General features: G+C 44.8%; 1 protein-coding gene across 4 annotated transcripts; it reads right to left on the bottom strand.

Moving 5' to 3' along the window:
• Positions 1-2416: 2416 nt before the first annotated feature.
• On the bottom strand, positions 2417-22712 carry LOC107390091 (axin-2). 4 transcript variants are annotated; one of them, XM_070550052.1, is made up of 11 exons: positions 16942-22712; positions 14789-15732; positions 12464-12604; positions 9912-10014; positions 8376-8516; positions 7508-7920; positions 7273-7422; positions 6952-7185; positions 6762-6848; positions 5482-5607; positions 2417-4003 (listed from the first exon to the last, which is right to left on the bottom strand). In XM_070550052.1, the coding sequence occupies exons 2-11, from the start codon at positions 15616-15618 to the stop codon at positions 3877-3879; spliced, it is 2352 nt and encodes a 783-aa protein (XP_070406153.1). In that variant the 5' UTR covers positions 15619-15732; positions 16942-22712; the 3' UTR covers positions 2417-3876. The 4 variants fall into 4 exon arrangements, with proteins under 4 accessions (XP_070406153.1, XP_070406155.1, XP_070406152.1 ...); XM_070550054.1 differs by lacking the exon at positions 16942-22712 and adding an exon at positions 16459-16679; XM_070550051.1 differs by lacking the exon at positions 16942-22712 and adding an exon at positions 16245-16679.
• Between the last annotated feature and the right edge of the window lie 451 nt (positions 22713-23163).

The following is a 23163-nucleotide window of genomic DNA, read 5'->3' on the forward strand; positions in this document are numbered from 1 at the left end:
ATTCTCATTATATTATACTCCAGTCATTTTAAATGAATTAAAAGTGCTAAAGTTTTATAACTTTTTTTACGGTTAAAAGATCAACGAGCCCAAAAATGAGACAAAACCAAAAAGAGATGCAGCAGAGTTGTAGCCTAGAAATGTAGACCAACCATAGCAGGAGCAAAAGATGACCCAGTCAGCTTTGGGTGTTGGCCAATCACAATGCTCTACGTTTGTTGGGCAGGCTTAAAGCTACTGCTGCAACAAAGCAAAACAACAAAGATGGCGTTGGCTCAGGAACAGCACTCGTTTCAAATGGTTTGAAATGTTAACTATGGAAGATTTATCAAATTTAACGATTTATTAAACGACAGAAATCATTGAGGTTGTTGTTGGATGCTGTGACAACCCGGTTCTTCTTCCGTGGTGCAAACTGCCCCATTGACTGTTTTCCGTTATGATGTCCAGTTGCATGCAGAGACTGTTTGATAAACCGTAGATTCTGCCACTATGAGTGAGCCATTTCATTGGCTCGTGGCCAGACTGCATATTTACAGATGTAGGATGGCTTATTAGGCTAGCAGATTAGTGTTTTAGAGGTTTTACTAAAGAATTTAACCCTGAACTCACCAGGCGTTACTGAGAACAGCTGGATGCCTTTTGGTTTGGGTCAAATGTTTTCATCTCAGCCTGACGCTCCTCTGAATTACTTCCTGGATGTTAAACCTTTATTTTTTTCCTCCATCACTAATATAAAGACAGATAATTGAAGCAAACATGGTGCTGATGGGAAACGGGGGGGTGCTTCATTAGTGTCTGAGCCGACTTGGGCCTCGTTGCTCTTTAATAACACTAATTAGCTGATGGCTTCAGTTCCATGTTTAAGATCAGAACCAGAACATTTAACCACTCAGTTCTGTTTACTTTTAGACTTAAATTCATGTCTCAGAGGAAAGTTGTACTTTGTAAGCTTTCATGTTTTTATTTCCAGCTGAATCCAACGGTGAATGTTTTTTTATATGGATTTGGTTCTGATCCGGTCTTCCTGTTAAGGACAACAGAACAAAACTGGAAATACTTGATGATGATGATAAGTCGTGGAGCGTTTTCAAATTAATTAACAAAATATAAGGCTGGCTAAAATTCAGCATGATTGATCCGATGGCTGATCTACAGCTGCAAACAGAATCGTTCCCTCTTTGGGTCCACTTCGTTATCAACGCTAATCTTTCAGATCCAGAATCATAGTTTTCTGGTTAATCTGAAAATTCACCAAAATATTTTCTATTAATTATTGTGAATTGAGAGAAATTGTAATTGGCCTAAACAGATCAGAGGTGTACAATTGGCACGTCTCCATTTTTAAAAGTCTATATCTGTTATTATTTGATTTAAACAGAATCCAGCTGTTTCTTCTCATTATGAAACATCTGTAATTTGTCCAAAAGGGACAATTAGAAGGACTCCCATCGAGGACCGATGCTTTAACCCGATGAGACGGGAAACAACCCTCAGCAGGAGCGTGTGACCAGGACAGGACCAGGAACGCTTCCAACCAGTCACCCTGAGGGCTGATGGTAAAACGCCTCAGGCTTTATCACTCTCACTCTCACTCACACACACACACACACACACACACACACACACACACACACACACACACACACACACACACACACACACACACACACACACACACACACACACACACACACACACACACACACACACACACACACACACAAATATTAATCCACTTGTTGCTTTTATTAAGCAAAAAATAAAAAAAACACTTCCGACCGGCAGGTCAAGTACTTACTGGAGATATTTAAAATTATTTTAATTTTTTAACATTTGCATCACCTGAGACTGCACTGTATCTTTTGGAACCCCGTGGATATAGACATAAAACATAAAAAAGGATATTTAAATGTTAAAACACTTATTTCTATTCAAATATTTGATGCAACAAAAGTGTTAAAGCACAAATAATTGATAAATATCTGTTTTTTAAGTCTTTTCTGCGCTGTGAAGGAATCCGAAGCATGTTCGTATCAGATCATGAATCTTCACATCAGAACGAGCATTACTTGTGTTTAAAACAATGAAAGTAGCTGCAGCAGCTCTGGCTTATCAGGCGATGCCAGTTTGTCTCTCATCATTTTAAATGGTGGTGCATTCACAGACCAGGAAATGTCAGATTTTTAACTGTTGCTCGGAACCGAAACAGTTAGAAGCTGAATAATCACGCTGGATATTGGTTATTTTACTTTTGGTGCATTTCTATAATCCAGACAGAAAATAAAATCCCGTTTGCTCCTAAAAATCTGACAGCAAAACTAGGAAAAACACAGATTTAATTTACAGTGTTTATCAGACTAAAACCCCCAAATCCAGTTAATATAAAATAAATAAATATTTCAGACAAATCAGCTTTCATTTGAAAAATATAAAACTTTAATAAAGGCTACATCTTTCAATAATTACAATAATTATAGATCCATGTAAATCTTTAAATGAAACTCTGTATATAATTATGTATAATTTACAGTTTAGATAGAAGAAACAAAAAAGGTCATGGTGTAAAAAAAACAACAAATAAAACAACAACAACGTGATTACAGGACATTATTAAAAGCATAAAAATATCTTTTCAACATAAAACCCTTCTGAAAACCGAGGGATATTTAATAAACCCTGAAACAGGGCAGCACATGGTATGGCATCCATGCAGGCACAGGTGCTGTTCTCAGAAAACACCAGCAATCATGTGTGTGTGTGTGTGTGTGTGTGTGTGTGTTCTTACTTCAGAATGCATAATTACAATAACGCAGGAGTTCTGCTGCAGACGCTTTTACAACATTCAGACGATGCTGGAGCCAGAATTCTTTTTGCTTTTTTCTTCCACACACGCTAAATGACTTCATCAAGAAGTCACTTCACTGATCTGTTGGTTATGTCGGTGTGTGGGCTGTAAACACTGCCATCATTACGACTACTTTCTGTGTGAATCTGAACACCTCCGCCCCAACCACCACACCGGCACAATCCTGGTGCAAACGCCTGGTTTACAAACAAAGGCACAACATAAAAAGTTTGAGCTCTGTTGCTAGGTGTAGTGGGTGAGGGTCACTGGGAGAATAAAATATCAGCAGCATATAGAACTGGGACTGACCACCAGGATAACGGAGAGCTTTGGGCATAACCCACACCAGAATCTAAGTTTGGGTCACACGTGGCAGCAAGGCTATGGGAGAAGTCCCGCTGGGGCCACGACTTTTCTTTTTTCTATTTTTTTTTTTCTTTTCTGTAACATAAAAGTAATAAAACAAAACAAACATGAAACACTCACCACAGTATTCTCCCAACATTGAAAGCAGCTTGCCCATTGGCTGGGAACAGGAAAAGGGGGGCGGGACACTGGGGTGGAGGGAAACTTTTCAATAAATACTAAATAAAAACTCAACAAAAAGCATCTATATAATATAATACATGTATATATACATATATGCATGTATGTATATGCACACGTATGGACGTTTCCGTGACGACGTCGGAGCGTGATGTTGAGGGGTCATCTACTTCTTCAGTGGTTTCTTCTCCCCGCCCTGGCCTCTGATTCTGCAGAGGTTCGTTCCCTTGTGTTTCTAAGGCTGATTGGTTGACAGAGTCAGGGAGGGAGGGGGGCGGCACCTCCCCCGACTTCGGCATACTTCATTGGCTCGTCTTCCTTCAATCACTCCTCTTGTGCTGGATATATTAACTCTGTTTAGCTTAGTAATAAGACATTGATAAAAATTGAAAAAACGAGTGTTTTTACACCGAGAGTCTGTTGCTCAAGTTTTTCTGGAAAAGTTTTGTAGCTTTTGGTTTGGTGGGGAAGGTTTGTGCTCTTCAGTCCATCCTCTCCACCTTGCCCAGGACTTTGCCCTCGTACATGGGCAGCACGGCGGCATCCTCCCACACCTCCTCGAACACCGCGCCACACTCAAACTCATCGCTCGCCTTCTTGAAGTAGTACCTGAGGAGAAAACACAAAGGGAGAAGACAGTTTGCAATTAGAAAAGCAAATGATCCGTTTCACCCCGCTCTGACGCGAGTTTCTGCGATCCGAATCAAACGCGGTTTCTGTGTGAGAGCCAGAAATGGATCTGAATAACAAAACTTCTGGTTCCAGTTCTCACTTCAAAGGTAAGCACCTGAGTCCACCCCCCCACCCCCCCCATTAAGGTTAATCAGAGGCAGTTTAAGCTCTGCCCACTCCCTTATCTGAGTTATAGCCTCTTGAAAATACGTTCCCATGCCAGACGACTGACGAGGAAACGTTGGAAGAGTTTGGATGGGTTCCACCCTCAGAGAAACCCCTGAAGGTCAGAGGTCACGTCTCTCCTCCACACCAGCAGAGATGACTCCCAGGGCTAGCGGGGTCCCGGTGACTGTGAAGTCTCCCGGAGCTTCTAATGATTCCTACTTTCTACTTTAAACCCAGCAAAAAGATCAGCAGGAGGGGATTTAATGATAAGCTTTGTAATGGAAAAACGCCTCATTTTGTCCATGTGTGCCTGCGTTCAGAACATAAAAAGGATGAAAAAAGAGGAGGAGGAGGGAGGGGGGTGTTTTATGAGCTCGGCATAGAGTCATTCAGACAACACACACATAAAGAGGCGCGTATGAAAACACACGCACACACGGATTTATCCTGGTGATTGTAATCAGCTGAAGAGCGTGATGACGAGTTCAACAGAAAAGGTTCAAATCTCACTTAAACCACATTTCTGCTCACAAATAGCTGAAAGTCGTCAATGCTGCAGCGACAGAAGGAGTCTTTCCACTGGAACATGTTTCAGGATTTTTCTCTCTTCACAACATCTGGCACCAATATCATCTGGCAGCACGGTGGAGTACTGTTCTCCGCTGTACCGCTGCCATGTCCAAATTAACCAACTCCACACATTCTGCTGCCATTGAAGCCAGACGCTTCGCCCCCCCACCTCACTTCTTTCTCCAGCTCATAGAGGAGCTGTGAGATAGCCGCGGCAGATGTGGACGTCAGGCTTTACATTCAGCACATCGCTGGAGACGACATTTAAAAAGGCTAAACTTCTGGGTTTCAATCGGGAAAGTTCCCCTGCTGGGTAAACAAAAGCGGACGGGTTTTGCACGCTGCAGAAGAACAAGGTGCTTGCAGCGTCTGATGCAACAGTGTGGAGAAGGAATCTGAAGGCATTGCAATGGTCTTTGGACTCAAAATAAAACAGCCCGGTGCTTCAAAGCCATATTTATTAGAGCTGCCTTAGCATGGAAATCAGGACCAGATGTGAGAAAAATTCACTCCAGAACTGCTTTTCTCTCCCTCCGTCCTAAAGCTCAGAGTCCAGCGGATCAGCCTGGTTTTTATCTCCTCATCTATCAAAGCGTTACAAACACACTCGTCGATAAGCCGATAACCGCTCGTCCTGCATCGACCGGTGATTGGTGGTGGCTCCGGTGCACACTTACCGATAGTTGCCTTTCTTGCTGAGCTGTTCCTTGAAGTGACCCAAGGTGAGGCAGTGGGTCTTCATCATGCTGCGATATGGGATCTCCTCACCACAGAAGAAGTATGTGACCACCAGCTCCTTCGACCTGAAACGGCATAAAGAAATTCTGTTTGACTCTCTGTCACTCTAAAGTGGGATTTCTCACAGCAATAACACGTTGTGTACATGAGCAGGGGTGAGTTATCTGAATGGTCAGACAACTGCTTCCACCAGGACCTATTTAGATGTGACACACCTTAAGCCTGATCACTTTAGTTTGTTCCTAAAAATGAATCCAGTAATTAAGAAGATATTTACCTGGTGATTATTTTCGCTTTAGCCTGGTTAAAAAGGGATTTGGTTCATGTCCAGCTGTGCCCAGATGTTAGCTTTACTAGCACGTTAGCATAAGGCAGCAAATTATTAGCTACCTTTTCTTCTTTTAGGAGTTTTTAAACTTTGTTTATTATTGTAAAACGAATAAAAAAGAACAAATAATTGTGGTAATAATTAAGGGCTTCGCTGTCGTATCACACTTCTAACCTGATGGAGCATCACCTGCTATTTACAATCCCATACACATCTACTGCTCCCTGGTGGATGATTTACAAGTGGTAAGTGCCAATTTTATTTCTTTTTTACAGTTATGTTAAATATTTACTTAACACAACAAAATGATTCATATACCTGTTATGTTAACATTAGACAATGAGTATTTCAGTTTTTAAAAAATTATCTTAAATCTGCCGGACAAATGGTTTTTGTTTAGTTTCAGAACTTTCAATCAGAAAATGCAAAAGACTTGGGACAATTTTCAATGGAACTGCAGACCAATTATGACACCTTGTGACTAAACAGCAACATGAAACTGGTGTAATTTGTGAGTGAATACATCATATGTCCCACAAACTTCCCAAAATGTTCAACCGTCAAGCACCCACTTGGTGATTCCTCTGATCATTTACACATTTTATCACGTTTGTGTTGCCAACGATTGCTAATAATGAGATTATGAAAGCTAAAGCTGTTGTTTTCAGATTATCCAGCTTGAGTTTAACACTGATAACCGGACATATTTTGATAAGTTTTAATGAAGGAGGAGTGAGGTGAACCTTTTAAATAAAACACTCTAACTAATGGTTCGAGGCCTAGCTGAGCTGAAAACAGGCCTAAAGCTAGATTAAATTGATCTAAAAGATAATTTTAAAGAACAAAACAAAGTCAGACTCAGTAAAAACCGAAGCAAAAATGAGGACCTACTCATCGGGGTTGGCCAGAGAGCTGCCTCCACTCCCTCCGGCACCTGGAAGGCTCCGGTCCCTCTGAAGGCTGCCGGCTGCTGAGTGCCTGTTAAACATCACAAAGATCCATCACTAATCAATAATCTGAAGCGGCGTCAGGCTGAGGTTTTTCTTTTGAGGCCAATCAAGAGTAGACAGGAAGTTCTGACCTTTGCTTTGGTGGCTTCGAAACCTCCTCCAGTCTGCGACAGGCCTCCTCCAGCTGTGCCAGGGTGTTGGGTGGAGGTAATGGTGGCATGGCCGGATCCTGGATAAAAGGGTGACCCGGGTGGTGGCCACGGAGGTGACTTCCGTTACAGGGACCGCCTCCTCCCCAGGAGGAGTTGGTTCGCGTGGGGAGAATCTTGGAGTCAAGTGAGTTGGACTTCTTTAGGCCTTGAGTGCTGTTGAGATTTAAAAACGAGGGGACATCAGCTGTGAGGTCCAGTGTTCTGTGAACCTGAACGTGTTGGGGGGGGGGGGACACTTACCTATGTGGCTTGTGCTTGCCCTGCCTCTCACTCTCTAGGATCCACTGCCAAACATTTTGGGAGCGGTCGGTGGAGACTTGGGGAAGGCATGGCGGAGACGAGTCCTCGTCGCAGGCCTTGAGTGGCCGTCTGGACAAAGTGCTGCAGTGGCTGTAGGAGGACAGAGACGCAGCAGTCTTAACACACCGCATTAGAAACACAGAGTGTGACGGAGCCGCTCGGATGTAGGACTCACGCAGGTGTGAAGTTGGAGTAGTTGGCGCCCCCTTGAGGGCAGAGGCACTGCACACGCTGAGCCGCCTCGGTTTCGATCTGCTCCTTGGTTTTTGGCCCAGCGTGGTGATGGTGGATGTAGTGGTGGTGGATGTGCTTCGTGGACTGCCTGCCCGCCATCAGAACCTTGGAGGCTCCGTGGTAAGACCCAAAGAAGGGCCCGGAGGGCACAAATGCACCGGTCCGTTCTGGGGAGCGTGAGCGTGGGGAGTACCGAATCACGCCCGGCGACTGGCAGCCGGGCGTCTTCAGCACGCGGGAAAGGTGCTCGTCTAAGATGGCCTGGGGGTCCTCCTCACACTGGCTAGGCGGCGGAAGCAGAGGGTGATGCAGCGAGACGCTGCTGATGTTGGTGCTCTCCTCCCTCTCATCCTCCTGCACAGGCAAAGGGAAAAGTTGAAGGGGTTGATAATAGTCACACGAGGGAAAGATTTTTTGTGTCAGCTTACACCAAATTATATCTATCGTCCTGTGAAGTGAGATAGAGAGCAAATGCCTGGATAAGTTGATGTGAGTTTCCTTTTGCAGCACTGTTATCTTCACTAACAGGCTTTGGGTGCACTTCATGTATAATGCAGAATGTGCCTGTGCCTCACAAAGACACTGGCATACTCGGCGAATGTGCCACAGGAGAGTCACTAAGTGTTGTATGAAGGCGTTTAAAGTATGTCTAGAAACATTAGTGGGAGCTCCTCCTCCAAATGAATAAAGAATATAAACCCAAACTAACTTTGCGATCCCCCGATGTGCACGCTGTTCTTAACAGAACCACTGCTGTAACTGAAATAGACTTTCCTAGAGGCGGCCATGTTTGCCATGAGCATCCATACCTCCTGGATCTGCTGCAGCCTCTCCTCCAGCGAGCTCATCGTGTCCTGCTCTCGCTTCAGCTTTTCCAGCTTGGCGATGAGCTGGGCAGCAAAAGCGGAGGGCTCAACTGGGGTCATCTCCTTGGGTAGACGGTGTGTCCTCTGCAGGGTAAACAAACATGAGAGGGAGGTCATTTTTAGTACGTGTGTGACTGGAGCAACACGGCGTTTCTGATGGATGCAACATGGTGCATTAATCCACCGCCCTTGTCCTAATCCGGTTCCGTTCCAACACCGCCTACTACAGTTCCAAAAAGGCCTAATCCACACAACCTTGCCCTCGAGCTAACCTGAACTTTCCCTGCCGCCCATCCCTCCAAAGATCTTCTCATGCCCAGTGCCCTTGGCAGCTCCAACAAGCTGCCGGGAGGGAAGGGGGTAGCAATGGCGGGGTAGCAGTTGGTCTCGCTCGGAGGGGAGGCCCCCTGCCTGCACCCTCTGTAGCCCGACCAAGCCATCAGCAAGGCAGCTTCTGAAGTCAGCACACTTCAAAGAGCCCTTGTCAAACATCAAACGCACGCTAGGGGTGGGAGGGACATGCTGCTTTAAATCTCCGAATAAAAGCCAGATATCGACGGAGAAGGGAGAGCGAGGAGAGGAGGGGGGAGAGAAAAGAAGAGGGTGACAAAATTAACAGCATGAAAAGAGAAGTGGGAGATTGAGACGTGTGTTAGTGAAGTGGCAATGACGACAGAGAGGCAGAGAAAGAAAAGGAGACAGGGAGGGAGAGGATAGAGGAGTCAAATACTGGGAAGATCTGAGGGGAAGTAGTAATTTATTTCCAGGCTGCATGCAGGGCAGCTCAGAGGTACTCTAGTCACATTATCCTCCTTTTTCTTTAACTATTTGTGCTGGCATCCCTTTCTCCCCTTCTTACTTTTTTTGTTATTTGGCACGCTGGCTTTCTTGATTTTGACTCTTTTTTTTTTTGTTGTTGTCCCTCTCATCTCTTTGTAGACACGATAAAGGGAAGAAGAAGAAAGGCAAGTTGAGCTGCTGGCAAAGGAGCGCCAGCCCTGCACGGGGCCCCCGCTGCCTGGGGCTGGTGCATCATGGGAGACAGAGCCATCTCCAAATCAGGAGGGAGACATTAAAGGAGTGCAAGTGGGAAAGGAAAAGAGAAGAGATAGACAGAAGAGGGAAAAAAGAACAGAGAGAGGAAAAAGAGAAAACCGGGAAACAGAAAATGTGCGCACACACACACACACACACACACACCTGTGTTTGGTTATGAAGACAAAAGACACTTTGTGTTTATTTTCCTGTTTCCTAACCTGCATCAACCTGTTCTGACCCAGTTCTTTCAACGTTCTCTCAAAAACACTCTAAGCAGCACAACCTTTGACCCCAAAACTCACTGGACCAGATATTACCACAGCAGATGTCACCGCTCCATAATCTGACCAAACAACAATTTCCAAAAGCATCTTGAGAGATGAGATGACATCATACAAAGGAAAACAAGACAGGAAGTAGAACAAAGGGAGCGGGACTCACAGGAAAGTGGGGTAGTGTCACCTGCCCGTTGATCTTAACACTACGATGCATCTCTCGTTGGAGCTGCTTCTTGGTGCCCAGCTTGTATGGAGGAATTCCATCTCTGCGAGGGAAAGAGGACGAGAAAGTTTCATCAAAACTGTTAAAATCTACAAGAAAACATGCTTTTAATCAGCTGCACCACTGCTGCTCATCACACACGTTAGAGACCCTCAGAGGCCCCCTGAAAGGTTCATCATTGCCTCAACCATCATCACCAGGATCATGGAGAGATGGGGCGGCAACATGGACAAGTCTCGAGTCCATCACAGAGACAAACAATCAAACTCACTAGTGAAAATCCAGAGTCTCTTTACAGCCTAGCATGTATGTTTTTAGCCTCCCAGAAAGAGAACTCCAGACCCGCAACCTTCTTGCTGTGAGGTACCAACATGCAGCCCCATCAGTAATCACATTACACCAAAATCAAAAACCTAGAGAACTCTTGACAAAGAGAAACTTAAAATAATGCTGGCATAAATGACAAATAAAGAACCTTTTCTGGTGAGAGGGTTAAATCTCACTGCAGCTACAGATGTCAGTAGCTGACAAAAGACCTAAAGAGGCTAGCAAATGTTGTTCAATCCCTCCTGGCTTTGTAGGCCCTAACATTAAGAGATATATGTGGAAGCTCTAAAAGTCTCGGGACAATTAGACTTTAATTCTGGGAATCTCTTCCTCCATTTTTCATTCTGTCTGTTAGCTCCTCCAGTCAGCTGCCACTTAAGCTCGGCCAATTATCGCGGCCGTTTTGGCCGCTCAGAAGTGGCTGCCCTAGCCCAAACGCTACTTTTTCTGCTGCCTCTTTGAAATCTCACACTCATGCACATATGCACCCGTTGCCATCTTCGTTTGGCAAGCGCTCTGCAGCGAGCCTCTGATCTCAGCAACATCAAAAGGCTGGTTTGTAAGATAAGGTAATGTTTGAAGTTGGTGCAGCAGCATTCCCCAGCGTCCAAGTAAATCCATAAATAAGATATAAGCAAAAAGAGAAAAAAATCCACGTCCCGCCCCTTCTTGCAACTTCCCTTCCTAAAATCAGTCTCTTCTTGTTCTCTAGCTTAGAAATAAGGCTCAAATTCTTTCTGTCTTTTAACCACCAGGAAGGGAAACGGGAATCTCCGTGTCAGAGACCTCAACGAAGAGTCAAAGAAACTTTGACAGGTGATGCTGTTCGGCAATTAGTCTGTTTGTTTCATCTGAGCAGCTCCAGCCAGTCGCACGTCGGCATAACAGTCAGGAGAAATCTGGGCAGACATTATCGCGCGTGCTGAGGCAAGCTTCATGTAAGGGGAGGCTACTACAAAAATCGATGCCTCACAAACTGCACCCCAGAGACGAGCAGCTATCATCTCTAAAGGAACCCCTCACCAGTACAACTCCACAGCTTACAGGAACCTGTTTGCTAACAAGGACCCTGAAAAGTCTACGAACCGTCCCGAGTCGGCTAGACGCTTTGTCCAGGATGGGGAAAACATCCGCAAACCCTTTCATGGTTTCACGCACCCTCACTTTATGGGGATCTCCTATTCAGTAGTGCAAGTCATTTTCAAAGCAGCCAGCCACCCTCTTATCCCACTAAGCCCCCCTCACCTAACAATAGGCTGAAAGTGAGTCAGTTAAGCCCTTTATACTCCGTGCACTTTATTTTCTCACTCCCTAGCAGTTGGAGCCTCACCGCTCCTGTTTACGGCTCTGGAATATGGAGGATAGGAGCTCTCTGGGTGGAGGTAGCTTAGCGTGGCTGGGGGGTGGGGTGGGGGATGGGGGGGTGTCCTTGTGTCTTGTCCTGAGGTCTAGAAATGAGTAACCACCGTGAAAGCCTCGCAGACACATGATCTCAGCACGCCGCAGAGGCCAGTGGCAGGAAACCGACCCACCATGTGAGTAAGCCTTCTTTCATTTAGTGCCAACATTTTTCAGTGAGTTTGTCTTGAGGCCCGAATGGCCATTTCCCTCCCCCACCCCACTCCTCCAGTTCTTCAAAGGGAAAAAGCGATTAGATAATAATAATAAAAAAGAGTCTGTTGTGGAAGGAGGGTGGGTGGGATGGATACATATCAACTTTGAGGAAACTGAGGCAACAGCCCCACCCACATCAAGACGTTTGTATTTTTTCCTCTCTTCTCTGCAGCCTGCAACACATCAGAATAAACTTCAAAAGGTCTGCAGACGTAATGACTTTCCCAGAGTTATCTCCCTGGAGGCCGCAGCAACAGCTACACATGAGCAGCGTTACCTGGAGTCCATCACGGAGGATAATTAAAACACATTACATGTCATCATTCCTCAACAGCGCACGAAAAGCCCAGCCTGTTGAGTTACCAGGCCAAAGTTTTTTCTTTCACACCCTGAGTCCTTTTTTCCTAGAAAAGGTGTTGAGTGAAATCTGGCGCAGGTTTGCTCAGATACGATGGAAATAATAGAAACCACAGCGCTTGGACAGCAGATCTGAAGCTGAGGCACCTGAGGTTTAAGAGGAACAGACCAGGCGGGTTTCTGTTAACACTCACACGCTGCTGTCGGTCATCGACATGGAATCGTCGGTCGTTGCATCGCTGGAGATCTCGCTGTCGTTGGCACTAGTGGCGGGGGCAAAAACGTAGCCAGAGTTGACGAAGTACGGGCTGGCAGGGTTTCCTCGGTGGTGAGACCTGCAAGAGACAAGAGTCATGAAGTGAATAATAGAAAAAAGAGGCCATTTTTGTTTTATTTTAAATCAGGGTTGGTTTTATTCCTAAGGGGCCTGAGGAATGTGACAACAGAGTAAAACATGAAGCTCCAGGTTTGAGCTGAAGGTGGTGTAGGGCTTTGTGGTAGGAGTGACCCGCAGCATCTCTCCAGCCTTTTATTTGAACCAGACGCCAGATTTTCCCCACTTTCTCCTTCTTTAGAGAAACTTTTCTCCCTCTGAGCGCTCCCAGCTCAATCTCGCCCTGCTATCAGCTCGTCTGGGGCCCCTCCCTCGCCGGCTCTCCCCTGGTTTCCTTTCTAAAGTCTCTCTGTCTTTCTTGCTCTCTATCCTGCTGTGTTGCATTCCTGTTCCAGGAGTTGAAGGGGTGGACGAGGAAGAGGGAGGGAAGGAGAGGAAGGGGGAACTTGAGCTTAGAGGGAGTGAGAAGGAGAGAGGGAAAGGGGGAAGGAGGGCCCCTTTCTTTATGAGAATGCCCTCAGCCAGGAGTGCTGAGGAGAACCCCAGCATGACTAAAGCCGTAGGCCCCAAGCACAAATCTGACCTTTGGAGGGTCCAGGCAAAGAGTCAGGTATTTAGCACAGCTGGGCTCTCCGTGCCCCCCCCCCCCCCCCTGCTCTTTCCTCATCTCTTTTCTTTCTTTCATGACCCCCCCCCCTCCAGTTTTTCCCTCTTCCCCTCCTCTTGTCTCTCCCTCTCCCACCGAAGCACGCTAACTTTCTGTCAGATGGATTTTTCTCTCATACAGAAGAGATAAAAGCAGAGGACAGAGAAGAAAAAGGAGGGAAAACACTGACGCACACAATCTGTTGCTGCGTCGGATCTGCGGTCGGAGCTGCGGAACTGAACTGAGGATGTTTTGTTGTTGTGTTTTTCTTCCACTTTGGAGTTTTGAGTGCTGGAGGTCTCTCAGAAAGCAGGGAGAAGAGGGGGGGAGACAAAATCTGTGCAGTGGCAAAATTAGTTCCACATGTTTGAGATGGAAATTGGTTGACCCACTGAGATGGTGAGGGGCAGTGGGAAAGGGGGAGAGCGTGGGTGAAGGAAGGGAGTGAAAAGGGGGTCTCTCCCCCTCCTGTTACTCCTTTGGAGAAAAACAAGAATGCAGGGATCACACCGGGAGAGCAGAGGCTGCCCACATGTCAACAAACCTTCTGCTTATTGGTTCTTCACCTAATCTTGCATCTGCACCATCAAAAGCCTCAAGGGAGGGTTTGAACAGACGTAACGCACCTAATCACTATTATAACTGTTGTGCGCCTACACACAAAACTCCTCAAACTTCACAGAAACCAGCCAGAAAGAGGGAGAGTTACCTATAAAATCTCCCATTTCCCACCGAGTGAAGGGCATTATCGAAGGAATAATCGCAGCCAGATGTGAGAAAAGAGAAAAGAAAATCAGTTTTCCTTTGATGCAGACTCGTGCATACGATCCAGTTTGTCTGAGTTTCTGGTCTGAACAGATTTCAGCTGTTGGACAACGTGTGGGACGACTTCTTCAGATAAACGTAAAATGCTTTTAGCTCCGCTTTCCTCCGGGTCCAAAGATCTAAATCTCTGCTTGGAATCGGCAAAACTTTCTATTTTATTTAGAATAAATAAATAAATAAATAAATAAATAAACCGAGTGTTTGCATTTCTGTGGATTAAGGAGATTTTTGTGACAATGAACAATAACTTCTAAAAGATTCTGGATGAAAGGGAAAGAAAAGAAGACACATCTTCACAATAACATCCCAGTGTTTGATGTGGCGGCATCACAGTCATGAGGTTTGGTGTCTGAATCCATTCCTGAACCAGAGGAAGGCTTTCAAAGCACAGGAAACTTGAGCAAGCCAGCAGAGGGCTGCCTGCAAGACACCATTTACTTAAAAGGAAGGCTCAGATGCATTGATGTTTTGTGCCCACCCCGCCTCTCCTCCCCTCCAACCTCTTGACTAACTGCAAGGCAGGAGGGCACAAACATCCAGGCATGTTCCTCTGAGACCCTTTGATCATGTGGCTCTCCCTCAGACATTCGTGAAATAACTGACTCATATTCCGCCGGTTTAATGAGGGAGCCACGATCAGGAGGTGTTTGATAGACCAGAGCTGAGGTGAGGTGCGATATTGGGGGGGGGGGGGGGGGTGTCAGGTGCGCTTACCTGCAGCTCCTCTCTAGCACCTCAGCTGCTGTCCGGATGGTGGTTGTAGCCCTCAGGTTTTTCGCAGACAGCCCGACCACAGACCCCAACGCTTTCGCCTTCAGGTCGGTACAACTCCACTCCTCTTCCTCCATGAGGGGAGGAAGATATCCGCACATCAGCTTGAGGCTAAGACCGCTGTGGTTCATGTAGGCGGCGTTCTCGCAGCCGGTACGCACATATTCGAGGTATATGTCAGAGGTCAGGAACATCTGGTACGCGTTCTCCTCCATGTGAGATTGCACTTCCGTCTGCGCCTGGTCAAACATGTCGGAGTCGATCTGCTGCTTCTTGATGCTATCCCTTATGAAGGTCTTGGTGGCCGGTTTCAGCTGCTTGGCCACCACGCTGTTGTTCTCCACGTACCGCTTGAAGATAACTTTGGCAACTCGCAGCGTTTTGGTATCCTTTAGGTCCATCTGCCGGAAGCCGTTGCACGCGAACCAAAAGTCCAAAGTGTCAACGCAGTTCTCCCGCTCCAGATAGGTCCTGAACAGGTGAGCACCGTCCCGGTCGCCCAAGAGGAAATGCAGGGACTTAGTCCACCGGGCTAGAGGCGAGTCCGGGGACGCGCTGCCCTCCGGCTCCCCGAGTCCATCCTCGTTCCTCCGCGGAGTGGATCCGGGAGGCGCGGCGGCGGCTGGGTCATTAACCATGTTCTGGGCTCTCATTTTGCCAGATCTGCCGGGGTTGTAGCATGACGCCTCTCCCTCCTCCCCCGGTACCGGAGGACGAGGAGCATCTTCTCGGAAGCTACTGCTGATGATGTGCTCCGTGAGCGCCCTGCTCATGGCTCCAGCTCCGGCTGCTGCCGCGTGAGAGTGCCGTCGTGCCTCCGCTGAGCTCCAGCCAAATCCTCCTCACTCTCTGAAAGCAGCGGGGGAGCTTCTCAGCTCCTCTTCACTCTGAAACACAAAGTATTGATCTAATCAAAGCCAGATCCTGCTGAACTTCAAAGGAAGACATCAAGTAAACATCCCCTTTCAAAAAGAACGAAAGAAAAGGAACCTCACCGGGTTCAGAGGGAGAAAAGGAGACCTGAAAGGCTTTATTTCGCTTCATTTATCTATTTATAACCTAAATGATCTGCCACATCACACATCAGAACAATAAATAAATCCTAACACGTGTTTCCTAAAGAGTCCATGTCACTGGCTTCAACTCCAATTTCAGCTACCATCTGTGCGCGCAGCACCACTTAAACAGCTTCTGATCAGCGACTAAAACACAGAAAAGCCCCGCGGGAGAATCCGGTAACCTTCGGGATCGTTGTCAGAGGAGGAGAGACTTAACAGATCTGAGTCGGATCGATTAGTAAAGATACAAAAACTCAAAAGATAAATAGATAAAAAAAAAACGTGTTCTGGGTCTTCTGAAGCTCAAAGGAGGTAAAATGAAGGAGCGCAGAGTCACATACCATAGCAGAGCGGATCTAAACCAGAACAAAACTCCAAACAAAACTTCGAGCTGCTACTCCATTTCTAGTTCTCCCGAGTCCAAGTCCAGCAGTAGCGCGGCACCGTGAAACCCTGACGGAGGACTACTTGGAGGCTGCGCCGCGCCACATGCGCGCCATCCGCTGCACAACAGGCGCAGTAGTTTAATGTACTCTGTCCCATTCAACAACTGACCTCAGAGGAGGCAGGCTCACAGCCTATGTAGATCACTGGGTGTCAAAATCTGAAGGAGAGGAGGAGGAAGGACAGGGGGTTACCCGAAGAACACATCACACTCCTCCTCTTTTATTTTTTACTCATCCAGAATAGAAGAAGCCCCACCGACAAATATTCGGTTTTTATCTGGGCTACACATTCGTACATCCATGCTCTCTCTCTCTCTCTCTCTCTCTCTCTCTCTCTCTCTCTCTCTCTCTCTCTCTCTCTCTCTCTCTCTCTCTCTCTCTCTCTCTCTCTCTCTCTCTCACACACACACACACACACACACACACACGCACAAACGGGCGCGCGCGCACACATAAGCTTCTTATCTATCAAACCGTATTTCTCGCCCACAAACAAGAAACATAGCTCGCGTTTCTCAACTTCAAAGCCCAGCAGCAGCACATCAAAGCGGCCGAGAGAGGGGGCCTGTGGAACAGCTTTCCTACAACTCACCGTCCATGTAGCCACTCTGGTTAGAAAAAAACAAAAAGTGAAGGAGTCCAACGGGCTCCAGCCTGCCTGTCCTCCTCCGGTCCTCCTCCACCTTCCCACCATGGATGGACACCTCTCTTCTCCGCGTGCCCCCTCCAGAATAAAAAAATACCGCTTTTTAAAACTTTACTCGCCTGGTAGTGTTACAGGAAGGCTGCCGACTGTTACTACACCAACCGGGCTAAAGGTTTAACTGCGGACTTCAAAGTAAAGAACCGCTCTCCGGGTCCTGGAAGGTAGATAAAAAAACTCCGCGTCTCCGCTTCGCAACGATGCGAAATACAACTAAATTAAGTACAAAGGAGTTGAAATAAACACACAAAAACAGAGAGAATACATTCTACATCTCCACGTGCGTGAAATTCATATATAAAAATCTAAGTGCGTTTTAAAAACTTTTTAAAGAACAGGACAGAATTGAGAGGTTTTCAGGACCTCATCAAAGACAAGCCATCTCGAGCCAACTCCCCGAGGCTTTGAAGCGTCAGAAGTTAAGAGATCTGCCGCCAGTACCATTATTCTCACTGTTCGTCTGTTACAACCATAGACTGTACATATACAACAAGACGTTTCTGTATAGAGAAGCAAACATAAGCAACACGTTGGCCAAAAAACCTCTTTTATTAATATGAAGATGTTTAAATATATAATCTGAGACAATTAAAATCCCCAAATTACGAGCCTGATTTGATCTTCTCACACAAGTGTAACTGTTACACAATTTACATATTAGTCACAGGATTTTAGCCACAAAGATGTGAGTCTAACACACTTGCCAGTTCCGCATTCAGGGGAAAATGGCACAGCATGACATTTTGATTGAAATTGGACACAGAGCAAAGGCAAAGAGCTGTTCTCTAGTCTTTTAATTCACATGACTTCCCTAATGTCATTGTGACAGAATCTTAAAGAGTGGGTTAGACAGTGATCCAATCCCATGGCACTTCAAAGGCTATATTGTCCCTTTGATGTTGAGAATCAACTTTAAAGGAGAATATAATTATATAAGTCAGTGGATTCAAATTCACAAAACTCTCATGATGGTGCAGGACAAGACAGCTAATGAAATCCAACTTCTTCGAGGTCACTAAGCGGTGATTAATTCATGTTGAGTTAGAAGGAAATAGAGAAATAAGCATAATGCGGAGCTACTCCCATGTGGGCTCAAAGTTGTGTCAGAATCTTTGTTCATTTCCAGTTCTTGGCTACACGTTTAAAGCTGTTGATTGCTGGGTGAGAATACTAATTGGAAACCTTTAAAAATGTCTCATTTTCCTTCCTCCCTGCAGACACACTTGATGCACATTTCTAACATTTACATTTCACATCTATTGCAGCAAGTCAATGATAACAGACCTTTATTCTCTTGATTTTCTTTGTGCAGCAGGAGTCCAACTGCCACCCACCTCCGGATAGATGTGAGCTTTCAGGAAGTATTTACTGTAAGGTGTCATCAGAAATTGCATCAGCAGCAAACAGCACAGTGTCTCTTTCTTTGGCTCTTGTTTGCATTTGTGTGACGTGCCAAAGATTGAAGAGGTCATCCACAGTCACTGTTTATACTGGAACGTGCCACAAAACAAACATTGCTTCCCCAAACTAAACCATCCAGTGCCAAAAGTGCACAAACAGCTCTAAATGTCTGCACAACTTCTGATTTCATGTTAGTTTCATGTCTTCTGAAGGTAACATACTTTTGAATGGCCACTGTTTGGAGAAATGGAGTTTATATTCTGCAGGACTGCTGAGCTCACAGTCCAAACAAAGCTAAGAAAAGGCCCCTGAAAGCAACTCCAATCTACCAGACTTTTGAAGCGGTTCATGTGCTGGTATTTTATGTACCATGACAAAGTTTCATGTCGTTTCCAAGTGTGAATATCACAAGCAGCACCAAGGTGCATCCAGAAGTTGAGTCCAGCAGGATTTTTTTTAAAGGTGTGGGACACTTGTTTAATCAATACATTTGCAGTGGTCTCTGCTTCGTGGCCAGATTGACGTTGTAAATGAGAACGGGCTCTCAGTCGACTCATCTGGATAAATAAAAAATAAATAAAAGTCTCTGGACCCCGGAAGTGCCTGGATCAAAATTAAATCTGCTGGAGCAGAGAGTGGCAGAACACGGCGGGATTTGGAGCCTTATTTTCTGATACTGGACATCTTGCCTTGGATTGGATAGCAGCAACGGGACTCTACCACAAAATCTGTTTGCCCGGAGACATGGATGTTTTATCTCCACAAATATTACAAGTTAATAATTTTACGTCGCTTTGCATAAAAGCGCCTGCCAAATAAATAAACAAAAACATAAACTAACAACAGCATTTCCCGTTATGAGTCAAGATGGGTGAGTCCTTAAATGTTAAGTGACAGTGTGACGCAGATCTGTCAGGATTTTCAAATTCTAGATTTTTACCATCTATTCTCTATCAGAGGCTAATGCAGGAGATACTGTAGGTGTTTTTATCTGCAGCCTGCATGAAAAATTCAGAGGGACCGATTATAATCAGAAATAATCATTAAAATGGATTTTCATTTTTCCACACCTTTGATATTTCTGCCAAAATAAACATGTAATGCAAAATTACATTTGTAGGAATCGATGAAGATCTGAGCGGAAGCCCTGAAAGGACAAAAATACAAAGTGATTTGTCCAAAAATAACTCCAATCTCCTGAATCTCAAAGTGGTTCATGCAAGTTTATAAACCTTCATATGTTTTGTAGTGGAAACTTAAAAAAGGATTCATTGACAAACAAACTAAATTAAATCAACCTTTATTTATAATGCATCATACAAATAAAACAGATAGAACCAGCAGGGACAATTAAAAACCAACAATATAAACATAACAGAATAAGAGCATGTGAAAATATCAGCAACAGCTAACCCACACAGTTAAAAGCCAGATCAGAAAAGTAGGTCTTTAGGTCTAAACTCTCAGCCTTCGTTCGCAGGCCATATGTCTGGCCACAACCTATAGACAGAGCTCGGTCGTGGTGCGGAATCTACGGTTGTCTTTCAAACTGTCTTTGCACTCCATTGGACAGTTCTAGGACCAATCAGAGTAATGAACAACGTGCTGTATTCATCGTTACAGAATCAGTAAACAGGGCAATCCACCATACACTGTTGAAGAAGAAGAAGCAAATACACAAACATAAACTTCCTTTTTTCAAAATAAAGGACTTAAGTACCTGCTCATGTCTCAAAGAAAAGCCCAAGTCTAAAATCGCCCAAAGTTGACGTCAAAACCATTTAAAACGAGCGCCATCACTTAGCTGACACCATCTATTTATTTTGTTGCAACGCCCACCCAGCGTTGTTTTACAAACATAGAGCGCTGTGATTGGCTGAACTGAAAACTGTTTGGGCCAATGGTAGAACTACTGAGGCTACACTGGAGCATGGTTAGACCAATCTGCAAAGCAAAATCTTTTTGCTTCTTAAGGTTGGTCTAGATTTCTAAGCTTTTGAAGTTGGAGTCGCTGCAATCTGGAAGTGAAACTGAAAGTGCCCCTGTATCCAATCATGGTACTTTCGAGCTATTAATTACCTCTAAACTTATAAGAAAATATATCTGAACATGCTGCTGCAATAAAAGGATGATAGAAAACCAAGAGCTTAACAAATTCTGAGGTGTTTTTATTTATTTTTAGACAGCACAATGTCATTTACTAAAACCAGCCACCAGGAGGAAGTTCCAGACTCTCGTCAGATGTCTAACAATTAAAAACAAAGCCATTGCCTGAATATGTTCCATTAAGGTATCTACTATGATGATGGATTATAAATGAAAGTTTTATGAAATTCTGTGAAGTTTAGGAGGTTAAAGCTGTTTTAAGATAGTAATAAAACATGTTGATATTGTCCATGCTCAAACTAGCTGTTTGCTTTAGGATGATAACTCTGATTCTCTAAACAGAGGCTGTTCAGTGGGTATCAGCAACAATAGTAACCTTTAACCCTCCCACTGTCCTAATGGGTGTGACACCATGAGGAAAGTTGACCACTGAGCAGGGTTGATGGTTTATCTCTTGGGTCCATGTGGCAGAGGTGAGGAGTGAGCACCACCTCACCCCTGCCATGTGGACCTCAAGGGATAAACCATCAATCCTGCTCAGTGGTCAACTTCCCTCACGGGGTCACCCATAAAGACAGTGGGAGGGTTAAACAGTTCACAAAGGCCCATAAAATCTCTTTAAATGTGTATTATGTTGACCAGCCTGATGAAAAACATAAAATGTGTGACTTCAGGGTTATCTGAAGCTTCTTTGGAAATAATCTGAAAAGCAGGAGACGTAAAAAGAGTTGCAGAATAATTTAAAAAGTGGAACATTTAAAATGTTCCAAATCAAAAAACATCCCAATTCAAACTCACATATTAGAGCCAAAAATCACAGGAGTATCTGACTTGTTTTAGTGGCTCATTACACTCAGGACCTGTTTGCATTTTAATCAGATTTCTAGCTGGAGATGAGGCAGACTAATTTAATTCATCTTTTTGATTATTAAACCCTGGGGACCACACCTGTTGACCTCCAAGAGTGTACCAGTGGGTTTATCAGTGACAAAAGAGAGAGGGTGCTGTAAAACAGCCACAAGAAGCCCCCTTTTTGAAGCTGACCCTGCCCTGACCCCTTTGTTGAAGCCCTAACCATTTCACAGGGAGATCCAAACGCCTTAAAAGCACAATGCAGGATGAGAGTGCCATGAAGCCCCAATAAAATAGGGTGACCTGGAGGCTAATTGAGAGCTCGTGGTTTGGGAGAAATTGGAGGCATCTGGTGTGCCAGCACTGACTAGAAACTGAGCTCATCTTTAATTAGAGCGTCATGCTTTCGAGGGCCAGCGAAAGTATTTATTTCACTCCCGGCAGCCGAGGTGTCACCAAGATACACAGAAATAGACAGAAGACTTAAAGTAACAACAGCTATTTTTTAAACTTTAATCTAGAGCTTTAACACTGATTTCAATGATTGTTTGGTTAGAATCTTGAATAGTTTTATATCTGAAACCACTCTGCAGCCTTCAGCTTACCAAAAACCCACAACAGCTAGTTTTATGGAGGGGGTAGCGTAATTGTAGCGGTTACCATTTTCAGTTTCCCGGTTGTCAATAAAAGCACATGAAGAAAAAAAAAGAAGATTGCTTTTTCTGTTGGCATCATGGCGGAGCCTGGAAGTAAAAGTATAAGAGTCATGTCTTTGTAGGTGGAGCAAAGAGCTAAAACCAGAGTGAACTTCAGCATAGCCTACACTAGTGTGAGGGAGTGAAAGGAGGCTACAAATTCATGGACTGATAGTGACCTGGCTTTGTTGCTACTGGACTTGTTAGTAATATTTTATTGTCCAACGGTGTGGATCTTTTTACTTCCTACTTTTTTTTAGTATTAGTGTTAGCTCATTGTTAGCGCTAGCTACAGCAGGCTGCAGCACTGTTGTTTACGACAGTTGTAATTCCACTTTCAACAGTAGGACGGAGGAGCATGAAACTGCTCTGTTACTTTAATTCATGGTCTTGCATGGAATGAATTGTTTTAAAAATTATTAAAATCCTTTCTTCTTGCTTTCTTTTCATCTTGCTGCACAACTATAGAAGTCGTTGATTGTTCATTAATAGTTGCATCAGTATCAAATCAAATCAAATCAACTTTATTTATATAGCACTTTTCATACAAAAAAATGCAACTCAAAGTGCTTTACAGATTAAAATGGCCCCATAGATCCCACATTCCCATCCCAGCCCCCCTCCCCAAGTATAAAACAATTAAAAATTACAGTTCCCCTCCCGCACCCAACTTCCAAAAGTGGACATACAATCACCGCACACTCGTCCATGCACACACACACATGCACACACACACACTCGTGATCAGGCTTTTTTTTGGTGCTTTATTAGAAGAACTTAAGGATTTGCATCACTTTGCAGGCCACAGCCGGCCCACGTTCCCACATTGTGGAAACCATAAATCCTATACAGCTCATTGTTTGTTTGCTCCAAACAAATCTACGTACTTGTGCTAAGAGCTGAAGAAACAGACAGGAGAGGCTGGGATAATTGTAAACAACCTAAATTTGGCAGTTTGAAAGGATGTGATGGGTTGAGTGATAATTTTGGCTAAAGCATCATCATAAACACCACTAAAATTAAGTGCGGGGGGGGGGGGGGGGCGTGGCCGGGCATC

Source organism: Nothobranchius furzeri, chromosome 4, assembly GCF_043380555.1.
Source record: "Nothobranchius furzeri strain GRZ-AD chromosome 4, NfurGRZ-RIMD1, whole genome shotgun sequence".
NCBI classification, from domain to species: Eukaryota; Metazoa; Chordata; class Actinopteri; order Cyprinodontiformes; family Nothobranchiidae; genus Nothobranchius; species Nothobranchius furzeri.

Excerpts from the sequence above, each read along its gene's own strand:
- LOC107390091 (XM_070550052.1), bottom strand. The coding sequence starts at position 15,618 with ATGAGCAGGGCGCTCACGGAGCACATCATCAGCAGTAGCTTCCGAGAA. Across the intron at positions 12,605-14,788 it reads GTGCTAGAGAGGAGCTGCAG|GTCTCACCACCGAGGAAACC; the intron begins GTAAGCGCACCT and ends TGTCTCTTGCAG. Across the intron at positions 7,423-7,507 it reads TACTCCAACTTCACACCTGC|CCACTGCAGCACTTTGTCCA; the intron begins GTGAGTCCTACA and ends GTCCTCCTACAG.